A 21,877-nucleotide genomic window follows, 5' to 3' on the forward strand; every position below is an offset into this window, starting at 1 on the left:
CACAAAATATGCCATGTCGATTTGTTGAGGACAAATCATTTCTTTAATATAAGCGCGAGGCTATGTCAAGATCGTAGGGGGTTGTGTGGAGGCTTTCGCAACCACCTGCAGTGCCTTTTTTGGCCCCAGCCGACTCAGCATGTACCCTACCACAGTAGTGTTGCAGAAGCCACACATTAGGCTGCGCCTATTTTACAGGTGCCTTCAGCCTGGTGTTGATTCGAGCAGCTGAAGACCAAGAAGGCAACGAAGCATATGCATGGCGCTCTTGGCAGGCGCCAGCCCTATTTACGAAGTACACCCGTGACATGGCATAGCCCGCTCGAGATGTGGTGGCTTATTGGAAAATGGAGTAACCCATCTAAGCAAAGAAGAGCCATAGCCTCATATCCATATCAAGAAGCCGACAAATTTCTTTTGTCTCACACAACACAAACGCCCTTCCTTTTTACAATGGCAAATCTCATCAATCCATCAACAAGATACATCATCAAAACCGACCAATTTGGATCAGAAAGCTCACTCGCATCTACCCCAGATAACGATACCCTCGTCCTGGAGTCCGTCTCGAGTGACACTACTCGGAGCCAGCTATGGTACTTCGAAGAGACCGACTTAGACGACTACTATCGCCTCCACACTGAAGACAAAGGCGACGGCTACTCTCTTAGCACATACAATTACGAGGGAAGCCAGACGACAGATTTACGATTCCGCGACACAGAAGACATAGACGCACAGTATTGGCGACTGGACGTGCAAAGCGATGGAAACGTCAAAGTCAGCAACAATCGTGCCGGGCCGGGGAGTTATCTCGATGTCGAGGATGGGAGTTTGAAGCCCTTTCTCGCGCAGGGGGATTCGGGGAGCCAGGAATGGACACTTAGCAGTTTTGGCGCTCCTAGTGCTACGCCTATGCCTACGGCCTCCATCTCGTCCGATGCTACGGCGACGTCAAGTTCTTGTAATTCAGAGTGCACGGTAACGGGCGTTACCTCCTCTGGCAGTCCAGGTTCTCGGAACCTTACAAAGGGGGTAATAGCAGGCATTTCGCTTGGTGCTGCTGTGGGAGGACTTTTGATAATTGCAGGCGCGATTTGGCTATGGCGAAGACAATATAGGAGGCCAGCAACTGGTCTACCACGCGTTCCATCCATGAGAGAAGGCCATATCATTGGTTAAGATTGGAAAAAAAAAGTTGGGTTCTTGTTAGAGAAATTGCAAATGGAGAAAGTGATTTATTGCATGCATGGACGGCATAGACTGTATATCGTAGTTGATGGTAGTAGCACGTGACCGAGGTACGCAAGGACAATGAATAGATAACATAATATGCTATTTCTGGTTTGTACCATTATACACTGACTATAACATCTAGATTTCGAGCATTTATTTGAGCAACTGCTAGTACCACTCTATAAGGTAACATGACTCCGTGCGTATATCCCATAACCTGGTTTTCCCACCAAGGATTTGGTATAAGAGTATCATACAAACTACGAAGAAAGAAAAAAGAAGAAGTATGGATCAGGTACATCAAGGACGCATCCAAATCAGGTAGAATGTACAAGACAGCAGGAAACCCTGAGCAAACCGCAAAACAATAAGGCACGTTAGAAATGCAAATTATATCATAGTCCCGCTAACCCAATGCAAGTAACGTGAAAACGTGAAAGAAACATGGTACATGCATGAACGTAGAAAAAACTCCATGGTCGGATGGAATGAGGGAGATCGAAACGGCCAGATTCGTCTCAATTACTAATCGATAGTGATGACATCGTTTTTGGACTGCCCTGGACGACCTCCTGGACCGCCTCTGCCTTGTTGTTGTTGCGACATTTGCTGGCGGCCGTTTGGCATTTGTTGTTGAGGTGGTCTGCCATTCGCTTGTTGGCCTCTCAAATGTTGCTGCTGGTTCGGGTGCGGTTTCCCAGATTGACCCTGCCTCTGTTGCTGTTGTTGGCGCGCCTGTTGTTGCATCCTAGCCTGCTGCTGTTGTTGATTCCCCTGCTGGCCCCCATTCACCTGTGCGAGCGCCTGCTGACCTAACCCAGAGCCCTGGTTATGACCTTGCTGTACGGATTTCTCGAGTGGTGGAGGCGCAACATAGCCACGCGCCATCTTACAGCTCAGAACGCATTCATCAAGCTTCTGGAGGGCGTCAGGAATAGCATCCAATTCCGCCACCATACCGTTGCGGGTACCAAACCACCCTGAGCCCTTCCCACTAAACAGCTCCTTCAGCTTAGCCTGTAGGTTGTCAAGGCGTCTATGACCTGGTGCACGCTCGGGGGTTGGTAGTACGTTGGGGTCCTTTGCGCGCAAGTTGTCTTCGACAAACCAATACACCTTATCGTCTTTGGGCTGGAGACGAACATCGAAGGTGCAGACAGGATTGTCATACGTGAGACGATATTTGAAGATGGTGTGGACATGAATTGCGGGGTTGCTGTAGTTGCCTGGCGATCGTTGCTCGATTTCGCGAAGCACTTTGAAGAGAGGTCGGGTGGCAACGAGTGTCGTACAGAAGCGGTCCAAACCATTGGCATCGCTGAGGCTAATGGCCGGTAAGGAAGGCATCCGATCGTTGGCAATCTCGGTGAGTAGAGGCAGGATTCGATGGTGCGGGTTGCTGGGTGAAAGCTCGATAGTGAGTTCTTTTTCGGAACCAAAATTGACAGTAGCAGAGTATGGTGATGGTCCGTATTGGAATTGTACGCGTTGTAAAGAGGAGGATGCGAGCCGCATTTGACGCTTTTGAAGTGTAGTTGCAAAAGCACGAAGACGATTGACACCTCGCAGTCGTGCTCGCAGCTCTCCAAGTAAGTCTTGCCCAAAGACCGTGGCAAGGAGGATTCGGAAGTTACCGTCCTCTGAGAACTTGAAAGAATCTTGCGGTGAAGCTGCCATGAGCTTGTGCATGTCCGCAGCAACAGACTTGGCCATCCTACCAGCAGCCATGTGCCAGACATTTTGACCTCCAACTTTCATGCCTTCGCAGGTAATCTTGATGTCTGATTCGAGCCATGCGTCTTGGCCTACTTGAGCCACAAGAAGATCGGCAGTTTGCACATGTAGAACCCACCGACGGGCGATGCGACAAGCTTCCACGGAGGGGCCTAGCTCATACTTCAAACTATAGTTCTTCTTCTCCTTCTCTAGTTGACGAGCTGTGACACGGAATGACAGCAGTTGCACGGCAACTCTTTCGAGACTTGCCAGGGTGTTGCGATTGATAGGCAAGGAGCTTCCATCGGGTCTGTCCATCATGATCTGCTCGGCATATTCGATACTTCTCCCACCAGATCCGATTTCAAAAATCCACCACGATTCACCTGAGGAGTCGATCACCGCTGCCAATGCCCAGCTTGGGGTCCAACCGCGAGGGCAGTACAGAATGGATGAAATGACATCCAACCTCACGGCAGCCGAAACTACCTGCTGATGTAAAGCTTGCTTCGCTACTGATTGCCAGCCGAGTTGTTGTGCGTACTTCTGGATCAGACTAAGCAGTGTCCGGGCAAGTACTTGCGCCATTACATTAGCGATCTGTCCTGGCTCCCTGCCTTGGTTGAAAGCGCTCTCTGCCCGCGCTGATAGTGCACTAGCTGGTCGCAAGATGTAGCTGCCAGTGACTTGCTCTAGTGACAGTGTCATTGAAGTAGATGTCGCACCCAGCGTGGCGTTAAGTGTGCAATCCGCAGGTTCAGTCTCGGAAAGGCGTGTAATCGCCATCACCCCAGATTTGAAACTATCCTTCGTAGAACGCAGAATATCGCTCGTGTGGCGTGCGATGACTTGCTTGAGAACGTATTCCATGGACAGATCCTTCCAATCAAACTGGAACTTGGCATCTTTCACCTCCTTGCCTTGGCGAAACCAGCGTGTAGTCAGTGACGGAATGGGTGGTCCTCTCCACGAGACCTTGCCGCTCTTTGGCTTGTTGTTCGATACGCCAATCTCGATCCAGTTTTTCTTTCCGGGCTTGTTGGTCCAGTACGACACTACGAGCAAGCGATGCACAGGCTCAACTTTGAGAGAGCCTGCCCAACCGGCACGGACAAGGCCCATAGCCTGTGATCGAAGTACAGAAATTTTGTGCGTCAAAATGAAATTGTTCAAGAAATCGAAAAGACCGGTCAGACCCTTGTCCTTTAATACCACATCGGCCTGCAGCTTAAGCTGCATGAAGAAGCGGCTACCGACGGTGATGGTGGGCGCTGGGGTGAATAGTAACCGGACATCAATGAGAAACCACTGTTCTGAGGTATCCTCCACAAAGGACATGACGTCAAACTCCAACTCGTTGTCAATAATAAAGGTTGCGCGCCCAGAATGCACGCGCCAGTTCTGGAGATGTCGTGGAAGGCTTTCGTGCACATTCAGGCGTATCGAGAGGGAAGTGTTCATATAACGCAAAAGTTTAAGAGCTTGCTCGGCAGAGATGGGCTCAGGCGGTATGTAATCAAGGCTCGGCATCCACGACGCTTTGCCGGTTGATAGCACCTCCAGAGCTGTCGCAATGTCCGGATTGTTCTCCCTTGCATTATTCGAGAGAACCTTGATTCTCTCCAATTTGAAGTCAGCAGCATCCATGTGGGCTGCCTGCGTACTCGCGTGGGCCAGCAAGTCAATGAGCTTAGAAATGTCAGAGGAAGCTTTCTTTCCCCACTCGGTAAGGACTAGCAGCTTGATGAACTTGGACCGCTGCTCTTGGGCGAACGAAAGGAGAACCAGCTTTTTACGCCTGTTTGCCTCTGCATTTCCTTGCATGTTCGCTGCACCAAGACCATTAGGAAGAGCGCCATTGGTTACTGGAGTCATATGAATGGCGGCCATGTTCTTCAGTACTTCCTCGAGCTCATTGTAGGATTCCTGTGATATCCGCAATAACAGCGTTGAGAGGGAGTTGTACTGCTCAGGGCCGATGTGGGCGATCTCCGGTGGCAGATCCGAGTACTGTTCGAGCGTGGGACCAGCCGTTGCTGCTACTGCCATGGATGCGCCGTTGATGTTGTTGTCTTTCGAAATAGCAGTTCCCCCTGCCGGCGTGTCGATTCGCGTCCCGTTGGGTGCGCCATTGTTCATATCCGCGTTGTGATTGCGCTTCCTGCCATCTGCATCGCGTGAAGCCGTCGCTGAGTCGGACCCGGTATGGTTCATGGTGAGAATGCCTGGCATACTACGTCGTCTTCGGTCCCGCGGCCCTGGGGCGCTGTCTGCGCACCCGTTCTGCACGCGCGTCTAGCGTTTTCCTGATATGCTTGGCCAAAACGAAATCTCGCGGTGTTTTCGCGAATATCTTGAGCGTAAGATGGGCGGCAGGACAATCGAGTCTGGGGGGCTTGAGACCGGAGTTAGAGGGCTGGCGATGGAGTCGGTGGTGAATCGCGCAGGTTAGGAGTAGTGTGCGATCATGAAGCTGGTGTTTTGGCGTAACAATGGATGCGCACAGGTAGCAAGCACAAGGCGCAGCGGGTGGTGAAAGGGCGCTGATCGAATGCAGCAGGTAAAAGAAAGCGAGGTTGGGGCGCTGCCGGTTAGCGCATCGTGGACTGTGGATGCTGCGAGATGTCGTGGCGGCAGTCGCGCTCGTGTAGCAATCGAAGTCAGTCTGGAGTGATCGTGAATGGGGTGCGCGACGCCGGGTAGCTGAGTCGATGATGTTGTTTCCGCGATCAAGAATGAGGTCGTCGAAACGGGAGGGATTGCATTGGGTTTAGCGTCTTGGCGACTGCTCCACACATGCAACCTGGCGTACTAGTGTATAGCCCTGCGTCTCCCTTCAAACACATCGATGGCGCATCCGAAATCCAGGCAGGCCCCGTAGGTGCAGCTCGCTCTATGCATGTCCGTCGAGGACACCAGACAGTTTCTAGGGCGGATGCAATACAGCTAGTCAATTTAATCACTAGTATATCAAGTCACTCACCGCATTCCCATCCATGGCTCGGCGAGCTTGCGGCTGCGGCTGCGGCGGCCGGTAGTCTATGTAGATGCGAGCTTGAGCGCAAGCGCCTTGTCCAATGCCTTCTCGGATAGCCTCTACTGCAACTAGACGCATTATCAGATGTTCAGTCATGCCGCCAATACTTCAACCCTCATGACCCCAGCACGACCATGGGATCGCCCGCTGCCCCAACAACTCCACCTCTCTCCTCAGCTGGGTCCTGACCTCACCGTGCCCATTAGAACCTGCCCTCCAACCTGACCCGGCCCTTGTCAGCTGTTGCGCATTTATCCTCTGATCCTTCAACATGTCTCAGTTGCGGTGACGCACCTCCGCCAATTAGTGTAGACCCTGTTTGCGGACGGCTGCTTTCATTCGATGGCACCGCGCGCGCCCGAGCTCCCGCCCTACCAGCGACCGACCTTCATGCGAAATGCATCCTCACAGTCCAAAGTCTCGGTGCCGTCCATATCGCAGTCCAACGAGGCAGACGATGAGCAGAGTCTCTCCTCCGACCAGAGCCTCGACATGGAGTCCAACGACTCGCACCCCCACTACGAGGGCGAAGATACCCGGTTGACGAGCGACAAGGAGCTCCGCGGCTTTTACATGTATGGATGGGCTGCCGAGGTACTTCTTTCCATACTATCTACAGCCATTCCAATCTGCTTCAGACTTCTTCAAGCTTCCTCCATGTCCCAGAGTTGTGCGCTTCTTCGCCCTCGTGTTGCTGCCTTGTACGCGCCGCGTCAAGCTCAAGAGCTACGCCAACACCACCACTAACCACTCCAGGTCTTCGTTGTTTGCGGTATTGGATCCTTCATACCCGTAACACTTGAGCAACTTGCGCGCGAAAATGGCGTCCTCCTGTCCGACCCTTCCACGCCATGCAAAGCCACCAAGCCTACCGTTCACCCTAGCTTCTCCCTCTCCACCAACGCCGTAGAGGCCCTGTTCAAACCAAATCCTGAGAAGGGACAATGCGTCGTCCATATCCTCGGCGTCGAGATCAACACTGCGAGCTTCGCTATGTACACTTTCAGCATATCAGTCCTAATACAGGCCCTGCTAATCATAAGCATGAGCGGTGCTGCAGATCACGGGAGGTTCAGGAAAACATTTCTCTTATGGTTCGCATTCGTTGGAAGCATAGCGACCATGTTGTTCCTGCCCGTGGTGCCCAAGGTATACCTTCTGGGTGCAGTACTGGCAATCGTCGCAAACACATGCTTTGGTGCTAGCTTCGTACTGCTAAACAGCTTCCTGCCACTGATGGTGCGCTTCCATCCGACAGTCAAGTATGCCGACTCCGTCACCGACATCTCATACGCGGACGAAGGAGATGATGAGGCGGAGACAGAGGAGGACGATGAAAGAGGCGGAGAAACTCCCACACAGGAAAACATTATACGAGGAGCACAGTACGCGAACCAGCTTGGACAGAGAGAAGGCCTTCTCGACGAAGTCGCCGATGCGACAACCGCACTTCTTCCAAGCAACCCCTCAGCCGCCGACTTGACCATTCCAAGGGCGAAAAGCAAGGCCGCTCCTTCAGTAGAGCTTGCACTCGCAACTAAAATCTCATCCTACGGTATTGCAATCGGTTACATTGCTGCCTTGCTTGTGCAGACCCTCGGCATCCTCATTGTCATAGCATTTCAATCATCCAATTTTGGTCTCCGGCTTGTCCTTTTCGTAATTGGCGCGTGGTGGTTCGTCTTCACACTACCCACCGCCCGCTGGCTGCGTCCCCGTCCAGGACCACCTCTGCATATCGGCGCGCAAACTTCCAACTTAGGTACTGCCCTCGCCTACTTTACATACTCGTGGAAATCTCTTGGCCGTACAGCAACGCATGCGCGGCACCTCAAGGATGTTTTACTCTTCCTTGCAGCGTGGTTCCTTCTTTCGGACAGTATAGCCACTGTATCTGGCACAGCAGTGCTCTTTGCGAAGACAACACTCGGAATGTCATACGCTATGCTCGCCCTGATAAACGTCATCGCAACGGTCTTCGGCGTATTAGGCGCCTTCCTGTGGTCACGCTTATCTGCTTTCTTCCGTCTGTCACCCACACAAACAATCTTGCTCTGCATCACACTCTTCGAGGTGATACCCATCTACGGTCTTCTTGGCTACATTCCAGCAGTACAACGTCTGGGATACCTAGGCTTGCAGCAGCAGTGGGAAATGTATCCTCTAGGCGCAGTCTACGGCTTCGTTCTTGGTGGACTAAGCAGTTATTGCCGCGCGCTATTCGGCGAGCTCATTCCCCCGGGCTATGAAGCTGCCTTCTACGCTCTATATGCCATCACAGACAAAGGCAGCAGTGTCTTTGGTCCTGCAATTGTAGGCGCCATCACCGATGCTTATGGAGAGATCAGACCGGTAACTATACCCCGAAACAATCTTATTTCATGGACACGACTTATTAACGCAAACTAAAGGCCTTTTGGTTTCTAGCCATCCTGGTTGGCCTCCCCTTCCCCATCATGATGCTCGTCAACGTAGACCGCGGACGCACGGAAGGCGCTGCCCTGTCCAAGACCCTCGAAGAATTATCGCGCGCACGAGATCCTCATCAGATAGATGATGACGATGATGACAATTTGTCGCAGGAGATTAGAGATGACCTCCGCAGCTCATTCTCTTATCAGCGCTCTTGAGTCATCAAGTTTCCAAGCTCCTGGATACTTCAGGTGTTGCATATCGTTGTATTGGGTTGTTTGCGCTGGCATGGTAGCTTTGTCGGCTTATCAGCTGGCCTAGTCAGCTACACGCATGCATTTCATGTATTGGTATCAGAACTGCATTGTAGAGGCGTTTACTTGCTATTGTCTACCGAGCTCTCATCTCTTGTTCAATTCTTGGTCGTATCACTGTTATTTGCCAGCGCGGCGTTCGTTGGAAAGGTCACATGAGTGACGTCTATAGCACGATGTGAATAGTTACGTATCTCAGAGATGTCACTCTTGAGTGCATCTTTATATTTAGTTTCTCTAAAACTTAAGCCCTTATTGGTTACATTACGTCTCCCTCCTGACATTTACAACATCGCTAGCACATGATACCTTCAGCATCTTCCATCTCTTGCATAACATCACACACTTATCCATCTAGATCGAACTTCTTCTGATGCTCCTCCTTTGCTTGTTGATCAGGCAACATGTCCTCGATCATTGCCCATAGATCATTCGCGATCTTCTCTCTCGCCTTCGCCACACGAGCACTCCTCTTCCACTCCTTCTCGATCGCTTCTCGCTCGGTTGCTGTGACCTTGCAGGATCAGTACATGCGTACATGCACGGGCTCACCGGAAAGTGAAATTACCTTCTTCGCCTTTCCCTTCCTCAGCCCATCAAGTCTAGTCTCGATCTCCACTCTCCCCATCTCGAGCGTATGCACATTGGCGATAAGGTCTGCAGTGCTGAGCGTGGAGTTTAGGTGGGACAGTGAGCTGCGAAGGTTCTTTGCTGTATTGACGAGGGTGCTGGTTTGTGTGCGAAGATCGAGGATGCTTTCATCGAGGGCGGCGAGTTGTTCAGTCGTACATGCTTCAACTGCGTTCTGGAGATTGGATCAGACTTAGGCCGACGGTACAAAAGAGACAAGGATGGAACTTGCCTGCAGGGCGTGGTAGACGATTTGTTTGCCTGGAGATGTCAACTGGGTCGAGCTAAAAGTAGGATGAGTGGTACTCACCAGCGGCTCGTCCCTCAATCGCTCTCTGCTCATGGAGATCCCTCAGGATCTTTGCTGCGGAAGCTGCATCGTGATCAGTTCCTGCCCTATGAGATAGTATCATGTCAACAACATACCTTTCGTGACTTTGTTGTGCAGATTTGCTGAGACGTCGATAGCTGAGTATGGGCGGTTTTGCTTGCCTGTAGCCAGTTAGCCGTTGAAGCCAAGTTATAGTCCGTTCGGTTGAGCTTTCAGATGTATGGTGAGGTGAGTGACTTACGCAGATACTCTAACACCATATTCGATGCTTCGTTGGCTGTCGCCTTCTCCTCCGTCTTCTTGCGTGGCGCCATTTTCTGCTACGAATGTGATGGTACGATAGATGCAACAAAAGTAGAAGGAATTGCCACGCGTGAGATGTCCAGCTCCTTCTGAGATGGCGCTAGGTCAAGGGCATACTTTAGACGGAAGGAGCCACGCCCAACCCAGGAAAGTGTGATAAACAAGTTACGAGAAATCGAATGTAGCGATTCAAATATACAGATAGCCTGTATGCAATTATGTAAATACTTCATTCGTCGCAACTGGCGCAGTGCCAGTCCCAAATCAGTGTTTCAACCTCCACGTTCACCAAATTGTGTAGCCCAATCCTCAAACTCCTTTAGTCCTTGCTTGCTTACAGAGGGCCTGATAGTCTGCAAGCTCGCTATGAAGTCTTGAAATTGTATCGGCCGTATTTGATCCATTGTCATGGAAAGCAATTTCTCGCCCAGTGAGCGTAATGGTCCCATGGCGGCGTCTTTCGCAAGCGCAGTGATATCGGAACCAGAAAAGCCTAGATCTAGGTTAATACCACGTCTTGGGCTTTTACTACGATTGCCGCTTTGAAGTATCAGCTGTAAGCGCGTACCTTCAGTGAGCTTGACCAGACAATCCAGATCGTGGTCGCTCAACTCATGTTTTTGATGGCTCAACAACGTCTTCACCTGCTGCTTCCGGACCCAATCTTCCGGTAATGGGATATACTGCCTTCTTACAAATCGTCGTCTCGCTGCTTCGTCAATCGCCCACGGAAGGTTCGTTGCTGCAAGTACCAGTACCCTAGTGGCATCGCCTCTCTCTTTGTCTTTGTCAGTGACTGCGCTTCCAGCAGCTGCCTTTTGCAGGTCAGACCACTGAATAAGAAACTCGGTTTTGATGCGTCTCGACGCTTCGTGTTCACCAGATCCTGAGCGTGACGAAAGGAGCGAATCGATCTCGTCGACAAAGATAATTGATGGTGCAAGCATCTTCGCGAGCTGGAACAGCGCACGAACAAGCTTTTCGGACTCGCCCAGAAACTTCGACGTCAGACTGCTTGCAGAAATCGCGAAAAAGGTGGACTTCGACTCCGTAGCCACGGCCCTCGCCAACATCGTCTTTCCGGTACCTGGAGGTCCAAATAACAGCATACCGCGTGCAGGTTCTCGCAGACCCATGAACAAGTCAGGTCTCAAGAACGGGTAAACCACCGTCTCTTTCAATGCTGATTTCGCGACTTCGAGTCCAGATACGTCGTCCCAATGTACCTCATCTCCCTGTATCACAATCTCATTCAAAATTTGCTGTGCTGCTTGCTTATCCACACCTCGTGGTAGATTCTTCATGATCTCATCCGTCCGGCGCTTCCATTCATCCGTCTCTTCCGGTTCTTGTTCTGCTTCAGTACTATCCGTACTTGGGGTATCTGGTAGTTCTGCACGCATCGAGTTTCCTCTAGCCCTACCCTTCCGCACTGGCGATGGCCTTTGCTTGACCAACTCTCCATCCTCTTCTAGCGGTATAGACTCAGGCAAGTCTTCTTGCTCCGAACTGTTTCGCGCTTTAGTATTACCACTTGTGGGTTTCGGTACTAGCCTCCGTGTTGTAGGATCCCAAATGACTCCACCTCGTTCACCACCAGTGTCACCATACGAATGCGCTGCTGCAGAAGCAGCGAGGGCCCGAGGGTCTAGTGTGGGCTTTGGATATTCCTTCCGATATGAGGGTAGAGCCGTGCTGGCCCCTTGCGCATTGAGCACTTGAGTTAAACCGACTGATTTGCGAGGTATTGTTGGCGCTGTTCGCTCGGGTGCGGGAGATTTGACAGGCTCCGGATCGGTTTCGCCGCCGGATGGTGGTACCGCATACGCAGTTGATGCTGAACCTTCGCCCGCCCTGAAATAAAACGGCGCTTGTGTGGGCAATTGCTGTACTTCTGGTTTGGAACAATACGCACCCAACCTTTCAACAGCCGGCTTTTCAATGGACGAGCGAGCTGAGGGTGTAAGCGAATTGATCGATGGATTTGGAGTCCCCAACGCTGGTCGACTGGAGGTCGCTGTAGTTTTGACGTTCCACGCTTGGGTCGCCGCCCTTGAAGCATCCGGGCGACTTCTCAACGAGTTGGGCAACTTCGCCGAAGACGGTTTGCTCTCCCTTCCAGGTCTCAATGTCCGTAGCATTCTGCCACTCTTCTCTGGGGATGGTGTTCGCGTCTTTTTCTCTCCCGCCATCGCTGGAGATAGGGTTGATGTGCTCCGAGTCTGCGTCAAGCTGTTGTCTCGTATAGACCCAGTACCAGAGCTCTTTCGCGGCGCCATGGCAGGACGGTATGGCAATGGCGGCGGTCGCGAAAGATCTGTATATTCTATGGGTGGTATAGATCCGCCTCCGAGCCATGAAGAAGATGCGCTTGTATCGTTCTGCGAAAGGGGCACGCCGTGTGGAGGTGGTGTTGGGGCATCGTTATCTGACGACTGCGAGGCAAGGCTCTCTTTCGACTCCTGTCTACTTTTCTTTAGGGCTTCCAGCAGATCCACACGCTCTTTGCATTGCAGCTCCAACTGACGCAGCGATTCGATCAGTGCCCTCTCTGTTTCGGACGCGGGACGGTACGTGGAGGGGTTGCGACGAGCATTATGGTAATAGATGTGGTCAAGAGCGGTTTTCCACGATCGTAACGCCTCTTTCTCGTTGTTCTACGCGCCGTTCTGTCAGTATTGTCGAGCATGTGCGACACTTGCTGGGTGGTTGGGCACTGACCTGGCCCTCAAAGTATACTGCAGTCGAGCAGGCAAGGAAAGCCTCGTCGTAGGCCTTCTGCGTCGTGTTGGCGCGCATAGCAGAAAACATGTATATCGTGCGCCTAATTCGCGCTGTAAAGACGGGAATAAGAATCTCGCATCAAAGTCTTGGGCTCGTGTTTGTAGATTCGTCTGCTGCATGCGCCGGCCTTAGTTCGCGCGGGTGTGTGACGTAGGTAGCTGCCCAGGTGTTTCGCAACCTCGAAGGCTGAGCAGCGGCGACCATGGAAGACACTCTCTTCAAACATTATCCACGCGGCTAGGTACACTCTTACGCTAACACCTCAGATCACAGGGTAATATTATCAACTCAACATTCGCATGTCCACTGCCACGCACGAGGAAGATGCATGTGCAAGTGGGGCCGCTATTCGGGTGGCTGTTATCGATTACGCACCTGGATTGGACTGAATGGCGAAAATGCTGATGGGTCTTGAGCGACGCCGATACTGAATTTGCTCTATGATACAAGTACGCGCATGCCATGATGTGCTCGCATAACCAATTATCCAGTACGCCGCCAGATGAGCTTCCAGAAAAGCCTCTATGACTATACAATGGCAATGAAGAAGCGTCGCGACACAACATTTTCCTCTGCCCCCGCCACACAAAATGCTAGACCTAGCCTTGAATGCCCAGTACTGCCATGGTCGCTACTCTCCGCGGCACTGCGTGTATATCGTTCCGTTGGTAATGCGCATATCGTGGTATTAGAGGGCTCTCGTAGTGGTTCAAAAAAGGATCAGTCGAATCGTCGTCTCTCTATATGGCCGTGGAAGAGTTGGTGCTCCTCCGAATGAAGAAAGCCTTCGCCATCTCGTATGCAGACCTGTATGCTGTCAGATAATTACAAGTCGGTCTATGCAGGTGAAGACTCACCAGCAAATCGCAGTGCTTGGCATGGTGGTGATAATTCGAGGCTTCAGACCACGGAAATATCCTTTGTATCCTTCCCTTTGATGGATTATCTTCGCCGCCTGGAAAAGGCCTGAAACATTCTTCAACTCTGCGTCTCTAGCATTTCCGCGTGTTTGTAATAGCGTCTTGATGACATCGAGCGGAGTGGTAAGCCCTGCTGCGAATCCACCAGCGATACCTCCGGCGAAGCAATGCGTGTAGGGGTCGTATCGGCCGGTCGGGTTCATGACCTTTGACATCGATTCGTAGGCCATGAATTGTAGTGCGGTGAAAGGTACTGTCATACACAGTGTAGTGGGGTATGAGACGTAGAACGCGCCCACTCCCTCGGTGCGGAGAACCTCTCGGGCGCATTGAGGGACAGATTTGTAGACGGAACCGTGCATTTGCATGCGTTGTTTTATGACTGCGAGGTTCAGTAGGCGCGGAGCGAGGTCGTAATGCGCATCTTACCGTCAAAAGGATTCATCAGCGCATCGCTGGAGATGGTGGCCGCAGCACCGCTAGCAGCTATTGATGGTTAGTGGCTGTCCCTGGATGTACGTGGGTGTAGTTTTGCGCACCTGCCGCAAGAGGATGATGCTCGTGGCTCTCTCCTTCATTGCCTCCGAGGGCGTGTTTCGTGGCTTCGTATGATGCAAAATAGACAGCATGCGCGGGACCTGCCCTCTGTCAGTTCTTGCTGCCCGCCAACTTCTCGCCCGCCGTTGCCTACCTGCACCCATTACCACACTTGATAGTCCCCTCCACAATGACCAAAATCCTTCTGCTCGCGATATAGTGACCATGGCGTTCGAGATGCCGCTATACATGGCGCTCGGCGACGGGTTGACAATCTGCATCCTGGTCTGCGGGAAGTCAGCGCACTGTCGGCGGTGGATGAAGACCTTGATAGAAAGATGCGCACCTTGAGTAAATCGACTGGGTACATCACCGAGTGTTCCTATGGTCAAGTCAGTTGAGAAGTATACATGGAGGCGACTTCAGGAACGTACGGCGATACCCGCGAATGCGCCTGCAAGCATATTCGCGGTAAGGGAGAAGTTTGGCGGGAGCGCCTCATAACTGGCGCGCAAGTCAGCGACGGGTGTGTCCTATGTGTGGTGGTGCAATGGAGCTGTACTCGTGTTCTTCTTCGATAGGAACTGATGGCCGATCATTGGGGGCCATAAGTCGGCCGGTTACTGGCGCCGCGGATTCCAGATTTGCGACTTTGGTGATATTTGTTTTGGGGGAGTTATGGAGGCTTCGGGTGTCGTCGCGAGAGGGGCAGGTGAGGTGAGTGGGCAATGGTTGAAATTGAAGTTGTTACTTTTGTTTGCAACTAACGGAAGCGCGAGATGACTTCAGCCGAACGCCGAGACGTCAGACCTAAAATCCGGCGACTAGGTACTCTCTCTAGTATGTATTCTCTACGTACCCATGCCATCAACACAGCGATGCCGGAGCTTCGATGGCAAACTCATACATGCGCATGCCAGCTCATCTACGAATAAATTCTGCTTCGTGATGCCCTTTGCCGTCTGGTCCACGACTGGCCACTTGCAACAAGCCCTCAAATGCATAACGCTGGTTGACAGGTGCCCGCGGAGATCAAGTACATCATCAATGCGATAGCTAGATTTGGCCAAGGTGCCTCGGATGCGGGAGGGGAAATGTGGTTGGATTCAGCCATATCTTATCAGATCATCTCCGCCCGCACATAACGTCCGCCACACGTCTGCGTCCCGTCGTCTACAAGCTGTACGCAAAGCCTGAATCTATTCATGATACCCCGCAAAGGCGCCGGGTTTGAGTTAGCGCATCCAGAATGGCATGCTGATTAATGTCCGATCTTGGGATAGTTTGGATAGTGGATGCCAGCTGAAGCTCGGTGCCGAACTTTCGCTCGCTAGGTGCTCTTAGCACAATGTCTAGGAAATGAACAAATGGCAAGCTTATATTTCTAGTCGGCGCTCAACGCACGTGTGTTGGATGGATAATAGAGCAAGCCTACATGTATTAGTATAGACATCTGCGGGTAACTCCCACATATAGATTTCGGTTCGTTGATAGGAGGCTACTATATCCATATGCGAATATCGTCAACGGCTATCGTACAGCCGATTGCGGATCGTACAAGTACAATGAACGCGCGGTTCCCATATCCTGCAACCAGCAATGATATCCAGCCTGTCTGCCATGGCACGTTACGAGGGGACACGTCCGCGAACAGCTGGCGATGCCGTGATCCGGGACACCGGAACTCCTTATATTTTGTTCGCGCATCAACAGTCGCACCGCTTGTGCCACCGGGGGAAGCTGACTACGTCCCTGATATTAGAGACACCAGCGAGGTAACACAGGAGTCGATCGAATCCAAGACCAAAGCCTCCATGCGGCACACTGCCGTATCGTCGGAGGTCCACGTACCACTGCAGGGAGCCGTCTGATGCGTCGGTAGAGTTATCCGACGCTTGTTGAAGGCCATGTTCGTCCATGGATTTTAGAAGCTCTGCTAGTCGATGTTCGCGCATAGAGCCCCCTACAAGTTCACAGATCTCAGGTACAAGCAGGTCGAAGCATGCGACTGTTGATGCAGCCGATTCATTAGCTGTCGGGTCATTTGTCGGCGCCATGTAGAAAGGCTTGATGTTGCGTGGATAGTCGGTGATGAATACAGGTCCACCGCGTCCCAAGCTCTCGGCCAGAAACCGTTCATGCTCAGTTTGGAGGCCGCCTTCATGACCAGGTGCGTACTCGAATTCCGCCTTGCCTTGAGCCACTGCGTCTTTGAGGTGCTGTATCGCAACTGCATAGGTGACTCGAGGCCATGGCCCCTCTGCCAGCCCTTGCCACCGTTGTGCGAGGACGGCGTGCGACACGGATGTGCTTTCTTGATCCTGGTCTCGTGCTCGCGCCTCTAGGAGCTCTTGGCCTACAACTGACTCTTGTAATTTCAACGCAACAGAGCGCAACATGTTTTCCACAACGTCCATGACGACATTGACATCGTCCACGAAAGCTAGTTCTGCTTCCAGCATGTAGAACTCGCTAAGGTGACGGGCCGTATCACTCTTCTCAGCTCGAAATGTTGGGGACAAAGTCCAGACCTTGTTCACTGACTGAGCCAGAGCTTCTAGGTGAAGCTGACTAGAGACTGTCAGGTATTTTGGGGAACCGAAAAACATGTCTTCGTGCTTTTTGATCTGGTTCGAAGAGGATTGGCTTGATGACGAAGGTGCCTCAGGGGCCACAGTAAACACCTCTCCTGCGCCCTCACAGTCGGAAGATGTGATGATAGGTGGATGGCACTGGATGAAGTCATGTTCTGCAAAGTAGCTGGTCACTTGCGCAGTGACCAAAGACCTCAGGCGCAGTACAAGAGAGTTGATTGGTAGTCGACTTCGAAGATGTGGGAGAGTGCGCAGAAATTCAGGCGTTTGGTATTTCTTTTGGATTGGGTAGGCCTGAAATTGGAACACAAATCAGAAATCGGGAACGACTTCAAGGCTCGCTCAAACCAACTTACTGTAGCATCATTCTCTCCCAGTATTCGCACGTGGTTTACTTGAAGTTCATGGGATTGGCCTTGGCCTGGTGAGGGCGTCCACTTTCCCGTGACTGTCACCGCGACACCGGTAGAGAGTCTGATAGCACAGCATGTCAGTACTTGCAGATCACACGCAAGTGAACTACTGACCCTTCCGCTAACTGGGGAGGTAGGACTACCTGCACTGTTTGCAAGGTCGAGCCATCTCCTATAGCAGCGAATGCAATACGCTTTTGCTTGCGTACTGTCCGCACATAGCCGTTTATTGTCAGCGCCTCATTATCCTGTGGTGCCCGTTGAAGGGAGTTTGATTGTGGAGACGGCCTCAGCAGCTCAGCAATATTGCTTGGGCAGAAGACCGAACTGTAGCGAGGACGACATAGTGATAGCGCATGTGCGCAAGGCAGAGCGGTTCCCCGGTTTCGAAATAAGTGCTGGGGGCGGACAACACTCCTCCGAACGGGCAGGAGCCAACTCATTTACGCGTTGGCAAATTTCGATCAGCCAGTAGGGAATGTGCGGTGTAGCGTAGAAACAGCTGCCTCAATCGGTATGTTGTCCATGAAACCTTGGAAAAAAAGTACAGACGCTTGGACCACACGCTAGGATCTGGCGGTCTCGCCCGTGCCGTTCTTGTGGCTCGTTAATCGTGACTGTAACACTTCAGCCGTGGCTGATACATTATGTGCTCCAAGGACCGACCATGGAAGTGCACAAGATTTGCGACCCATGAGCATAGCGCCGATGGACCTTGAAGCCTGATGTCCTGGTGAGATTCTTGGTGAGATTCTTCACCATCATTGGACGGACCAGTTTCCTCTTCCCCTCCACCCCCAGTAAGCACACCAAGACACGCCCCACCGAGCGAGACGGCCGCTTGTACAACTCTCATCGTGCGCCGAGATGGTGGAAGCAAGCACCCGTCATCGAAGTGGCGGATTTGTTCGTTACTCGGACGTTTTCGTGTGACGTCCGCTGGCGGTGAAGAAGACGCCTTGTAGAACGCCATGCATTCCAGCAAAGTACGTTTACCCTGCATCCGGGATCTTAGTGCCGACGCTATCACTGCGCCGCTATATCGTGCAGGATCTTGGTTAGTAGCTGTCATCATCGGCTTGCTCAACGCCGCCAGATCTTTCTAAGCCGCTTTTAACTCCATGCAGATCGCTTCAAGGCCTGGACGATCGATCCAGTCACACATCCCTGCTCCAACATGTCCCAGAAACCCGACACGGCACTTAGTGGCTTCAAGGTACCTGGCAGCTATGTGGGCACACAGCATCGCCCCCAGGACCAGGATGCATTTTGCAATCACAGGGCGCGGCTGCTACTGGGCATCGATCACTGTGCCTACCCTAAATTGCTTTGAGGACACGATTCATGCCCCCATCTTCCTGCAGGTCTGCGCTACGGCTGGTGTAGACACCACCCGCGATGACTGCACCTAGCAGGGGAGGGCTTGATTCCCGCAGACGGCTACCGCTTTGGTAACTGGCGCAGCGGAATTGCGCCAGCTTAGTCTTCTGCTGGATCTAGAGCCATTATTTAGCTGCGTTATCACACGCTCTTCAGTAGTTGCTCAAGTGATATACTACCTTTTTGCCGGTAGGGTCACGGACTCGTCGTCGTTTCTCCCCGCCTCTCACTGCTCTGAAGCCGTTTCACGCTGCTATCGTACATACCTTCACTGCAAGTACAATCATACAGAAATTCAACAACAAATCTCCTCACAGTACTCTACTACTATGCCGCCGTCAAGACCCAAACCATCAGAAATAGCAGCCGAAGCAAAGCGGATATGGATGCCACATATCTGGAAGCACTACATCCGAGACTCCAAAACCTCGTACCTATATCCCGATTCAGCACAAATAAGAATCAACGTGGACAAACGGTCATCACAACGAACAAGAGTGGCAGTTATGGAAGGTGACCCGGTGAATTACGCTTTGGGCTGGTATCAAAGTGCCGTCAACGCAGATCCAGACTGCAAGCGAATTCCGGTAATCAACGTAGCGAACGAGAAGCGCGCTGGAGGCGACTGGGAATCTGGGCTCATGGCACCAGAAGAATGCTTCGCACGGAGAAGCAATCTCGTACATGCCCTCACAATGCCGTGGAACGCGCAATTGGGCCGAGAAGAAAACTACTACCCAATACCACAGACGGGCGGCATCTACTCCCCCGAAGTCTGTATGTTGATATACCAACAACGCTCATCTTGAGCCACAAGTCACTAACGGGCTGCAGTCGTTTTCCGAGCAGGCCCAGATCAAGACTATGCAACCTTTACAGATATCGCATCTTTACCTGTAATATCGGTTGCACCCGTGCGGCGTCCCAAACTCGACGAGAGCGGATGCAAATACTCGTTCGCACAAGAAAAAGAGCTCATGAAGGAGAAAATGCGGGCAGTACTGCGAATCGCATCCTACTGCGGGCACAGGAACTTGGTGCTGGGCGCTTTCGGCTTAGGGCCCATATTCCGCAACCCGGCACAGGAGGTAGCGCGAATGTGGAGAAAACTACTCTTCGAAGAGGAGGAGTTCCATGGCGCATTCCAGGATGTCGTATTCGCTATCGACAGTAGTATGGTTGGGTCGCCGAGCAAAGGGTGCGCGTCCGATGTGGAGATTTTTAGGCGCGAGTTCGATCCTGCGACTATTTGGCCGACAAAGTGGTGACAGACATGGTCGGCGACGACGCCGATAATAAAAGCAAACGACTGACAGCAACAAAAACTTCGATTCAGTATTAGGTAGCTTGGGATATGGTCACGACGCATATGAAACCGAAGCACACGAACCGACACGCACACACATACGCACACACACATACATACACACACCCACCCACACACCCACACACGAAGGCAGGATCCTTCAGAGCCGCGCCAACCCAATGGAGGGGTAAAACAAGCCACTTGACTCGGATGAAGTCATGGAATGGTGGGGTGGGGGTTCTCTGTAGGCACAGATAACCGAGAAAAAGCTCAGATCTCGCCGACCCGAGGACTGGAACCAGGTGGCGCGTTGCTGCTACTGCCGCTCGATTCTGCGGCTAAAACCTGCACGTCTTAGTAGCCAATCAGTATTAATCAACAATATTGGGTAACATGCTGTCTTGTGGTCAAACATTTGTCATGCTCTCGCACTTGGCGGTTTTTGTATGTGTAGGATTTCGGGCTTGACGGGTTGATGCTTTTGATCTTGTTGATTAGGCTTTCGTGCTGATGAGGGGCACGAAACAGAGTTGAAGACTTGCGCGTCCCCCTTCCACAGCAGAGTTTCTGCTGTCAGCTACAAGACTCGGGCAAAAGGAAACTGCCGACAAACATTCACATGCCCCTTGGAGGTATTGTGACCAACAAAAGCTCACGGCGCTTGGCAGCAAGCCAAGACACGGCCTGACCTATACATACACGCTACGATTCTGCGAGTCGAAGCAACTCCCGCACGTAGGCTTGCATGGACAATCTGGGCCCCGCCATGCCCCGATTCGTCGTTGCGTCTGTGCGATGAACCCCCCTTCATGCAAGGAGTAAACTCGACAGGCACGGCTCAACGCTTCATGTGCCTAAACTACATCGGTAAGCGTTCCCAAGATGCAGTGACGACATTATGCGAGCCTAGTCACAGCTCGAGTAATGTAGTGTGCTAGATATTTGGTTCGGGCTATAGCTCCGCGCGGAGGGTGTGAGGTTCATGCACGATAATTTGCTCTAGATGCTGAGGTAAACGCGATGTCTTGCATGGGAATCATGGAGTGTGTGGGTGACATTTTGTTGGATAGAACACATTCCCAATTTAGTATTGAAAGTCTAGATTTGCAGGGGAAGCCGTTCTGTGTGGCAGCTGTAAACGCTTTCTTGGAGCGCTTTGAGGGTAGTATACATATGGTACATTGGTCGTGAGCGGCGTTAACAGGGCTGTTCAGCCATGCTTCATCTATTTGTTCTGGCCCGGTAGTGGTAGTTGCGGCGCTGTAATTTCTCCGCCTTGCATCTCGATCTTTTTGATCGTTTGTTCTCTTTGGTAATTTACCACTCGCTGCTTCTTGAAGTATTCGACCTGGAGGTTGTCAGCTTAGTCCCCAAGCATGATTTGCCCAGCAATCCCATAGTTTGGAAAGCCAGTAGAATACGCCATTGCCAGCTTCTTACGCAGGCAGTGAAGTGTGCTTGTTGCCGTTCGGAGATTCCACGTACCCAACTGTGTGCGCAATTCTTCTCAAACTCTTGATCAAACTGTGCACAGAAGCTTGCAGCCTTATCCCTGCCGGACTTTGAGTTTATGCTGTCCAAAATGTTGTTCTTGTCGAGACATTCGAAGAAGGCATCACGTGCTGCGTAGCATTGTTTTCGGTTGGATCGTGAGGGTGATTCGAATGCGCCGCCCTCTGTCTTCTTGACACCGGAGTCGTCTTTGGAGCTTGAGCCGAACCAACCCATGGTTACGATTTTCGAGGTTGCGGAGGAGATGCGGAGGTGGAGGCGACTGTCAAAACTGGCGCGGGGGTCAGTCGCACGGTAGGCGGATCGCAGACGAGGCTGTTCGGAATAGCTACGTACGTCGGCAGGGTATGTTTGAGGACGGGCCTTGTAGACTGGAGAGGATTGTCGGCAGTAGACGTTGACGAGCGCAATCATCTCGAATTCGTGCTTGGCGGGCTCCAAAGCTATGACAT

The 21,877-nt window shown here is 52.0% G+C and overlaps 8 protein-coding genes across 8 annotated transcripts; 3 read left to right on the forward strand and 5 right to left on the reverse strand.

The window, feature by feature from the left end:
• Positions 1 to 453: 453 nt before the first annotated feature.
• On the forward strand, positions 454 to 1,182 carry ALTATR162_LOCUS2157 (uncharacterized protein; the record flags this gene model as incomplete). Its single annotated transcript, XM_043309759.1, has 1 exon — positions 454 to 1,182. The coding sequence occupies one exon, from the start codon at positions 454 to 456 to the stop codon at positions 1,180 to 1,182; it is 729 nt and encodes a 242-aa protein (XP_043165694.1).
• A 579-nt stretch (positions 1,183 to 1,761) lies between these two features.
• ALTATR162_LOCUS2158 (uncharacterized protein) lies at positions 1,762 to 5,166 on the reverse strand (the record flags this gene model as incomplete). Its single annotated transcript, XM_043309760.1, has 1 exon — positions 1,762 to 5,166. The coding sequence occupies one exon, from the start codon at positions 5,164 to 5,166 to the stop codon at positions 1,762 to 1,764; it is 3,405 nt and encodes a 1,134-aa protein (XP_043165695.1).
• Positions 5,167 to 6,379: 1,213 nt separating this feature from the next.
• On the forward strand, positions 6,380 to 8,619 carry ALTATR162_LOCUS2159 (uncharacterized protein; the record flags this gene model as incomplete). The annotated part of the gene is made up of 3 exons (XM_043309761.1): positions 6,380 to 6,583; positions 6,746 to 8,341; positions 8,401 to 8,619. The coding sequence occupies 3 exons, from the start codon at positions 6,380 to 6,382 to the stop codon at positions 8,617 to 8,619; spliced, it is 2,019 nt and encodes a 672-aa protein (XP_043165696.1).
• Positions 8,620 to 9,061: 442 nt separating this feature from the next.
• On the reverse strand, positions 9,062 to 9,990 carry ALTATR162_LOCUS2160 (uncharacterized protein; the record flags this gene model as incomplete). The annotated part of the gene is made up of 6 exons (XM_043309762.1): positions 9,062 to 9,229; positions 9,284 to 9,520; positions 9,563 to 9,606; positions 9,656 to 9,718; positions 9,772 to 9,837; positions 9,918 to 9,990. The coding sequence occupies 6 exons, from the start codon at positions 9,988 to 9,990 to the stop codon at positions 9,062 to 9,064; spliced, it is 651 nt and encodes a 216-aa protein (XP_043165697.1).
• Positions 9,991 to 10,251: 261 nt separating this feature from the next.
• On the reverse strand, positions 10,252 to 12,778 carry ALTATR162_LOCUS2161 (uncharacterized protein; the record flags this gene model as incomplete). Its single annotated transcript, XM_043309763.1, has 3 exons — positions 10,252 to 10,472; positions 10,548 to 12,636; positions 12,701 to 12,778. 3 exons carry the CDS (start codon positions 12,776 to 12,778, stop codon positions 10,252 to 10,254), a joined length of 2,388 nt encoding a protein of 795 aa, XP_043165698.1.
• A 725-nt stretch (positions 12,779 to 13,503) lies between these two features.
• On the reverse strand, positions 13,504 to 17,670 carry ALTATR162_LOCUS2162 (uncharacterized protein; the record flags this gene model as incomplete). The annotated part of the gene is made up of 10 exons (XM_043309764.1): positions 13,504 to 13,570; positions 13,621 to 14,065; positions 14,113 to 14,169; positions 14,223 to 14,321; positions 14,375 to 14,507; positions 14,567 to 14,602; positions 14,655 to 14,724; positions 16,072 to 17,108; positions 17,171 to 17,288; positions 17,342 to 17,670. The coding sequence occupies 10 exons, from the start codon at positions 17,668 to 17,670 to the stop codon at positions 13,504 to 13,506; spliced, it is 2,391 nt and encodes a 796-aa protein (XP_043165699.1).
• A 1,266-nt stretch (positions 17,671 to 18,936) lies between these two features.
• Positions 18,937 to 19,875, forward strand: ALTATR162_LOCUS2163 (uncharacterized protein; the record flags this gene model as incomplete). The annotated part of the gene is made up of 2 exons (XM_043309765.1): positions 18,937 to 19,384; positions 19,442 to 19,875. The coding sequence occupies 2 exons, from the start codon at positions 18,937 to 18,939 to the stop codon at positions 19,873 to 19,875; spliced, it is 882 nt and encodes a 293-aa protein (XP_043165700.1).
• Positions 19,876 to 21,138: 1,263 nt separating this feature from the next.
• Positions 21,139 to 21,839, reverse strand: ALTATR162_LOCUS2164 (uncharacterized protein; the record flags this gene model as incomplete). Its single annotated transcript, XM_043309766.1, has 2 exons — positions 21,139 to 21,261; positions 21,354 to 21,839. 2 exons carry the CDS (start codon positions 21,837 to 21,839, stop codon positions 21,139 to 21,141), a joined length of 609 nt encoding a protein of 202 aa, XP_043165701.1.
• Positions 21,840 to 21,877: the final 38 nt, after the last annotated feature.

This window comes from Alternaria atra (assembly GCF_907166805.1).
Source record: "Alternaria atra isolate CS162 genome assembly, contig: 21, whole genome shotgun sequence".
Lineage (NCBI taxonomy): Eukaryota > Fungi > Ascomycota > Dothideomycetes > Pleosporales > Pleosporaceae > Alternaria > Alternaria atra.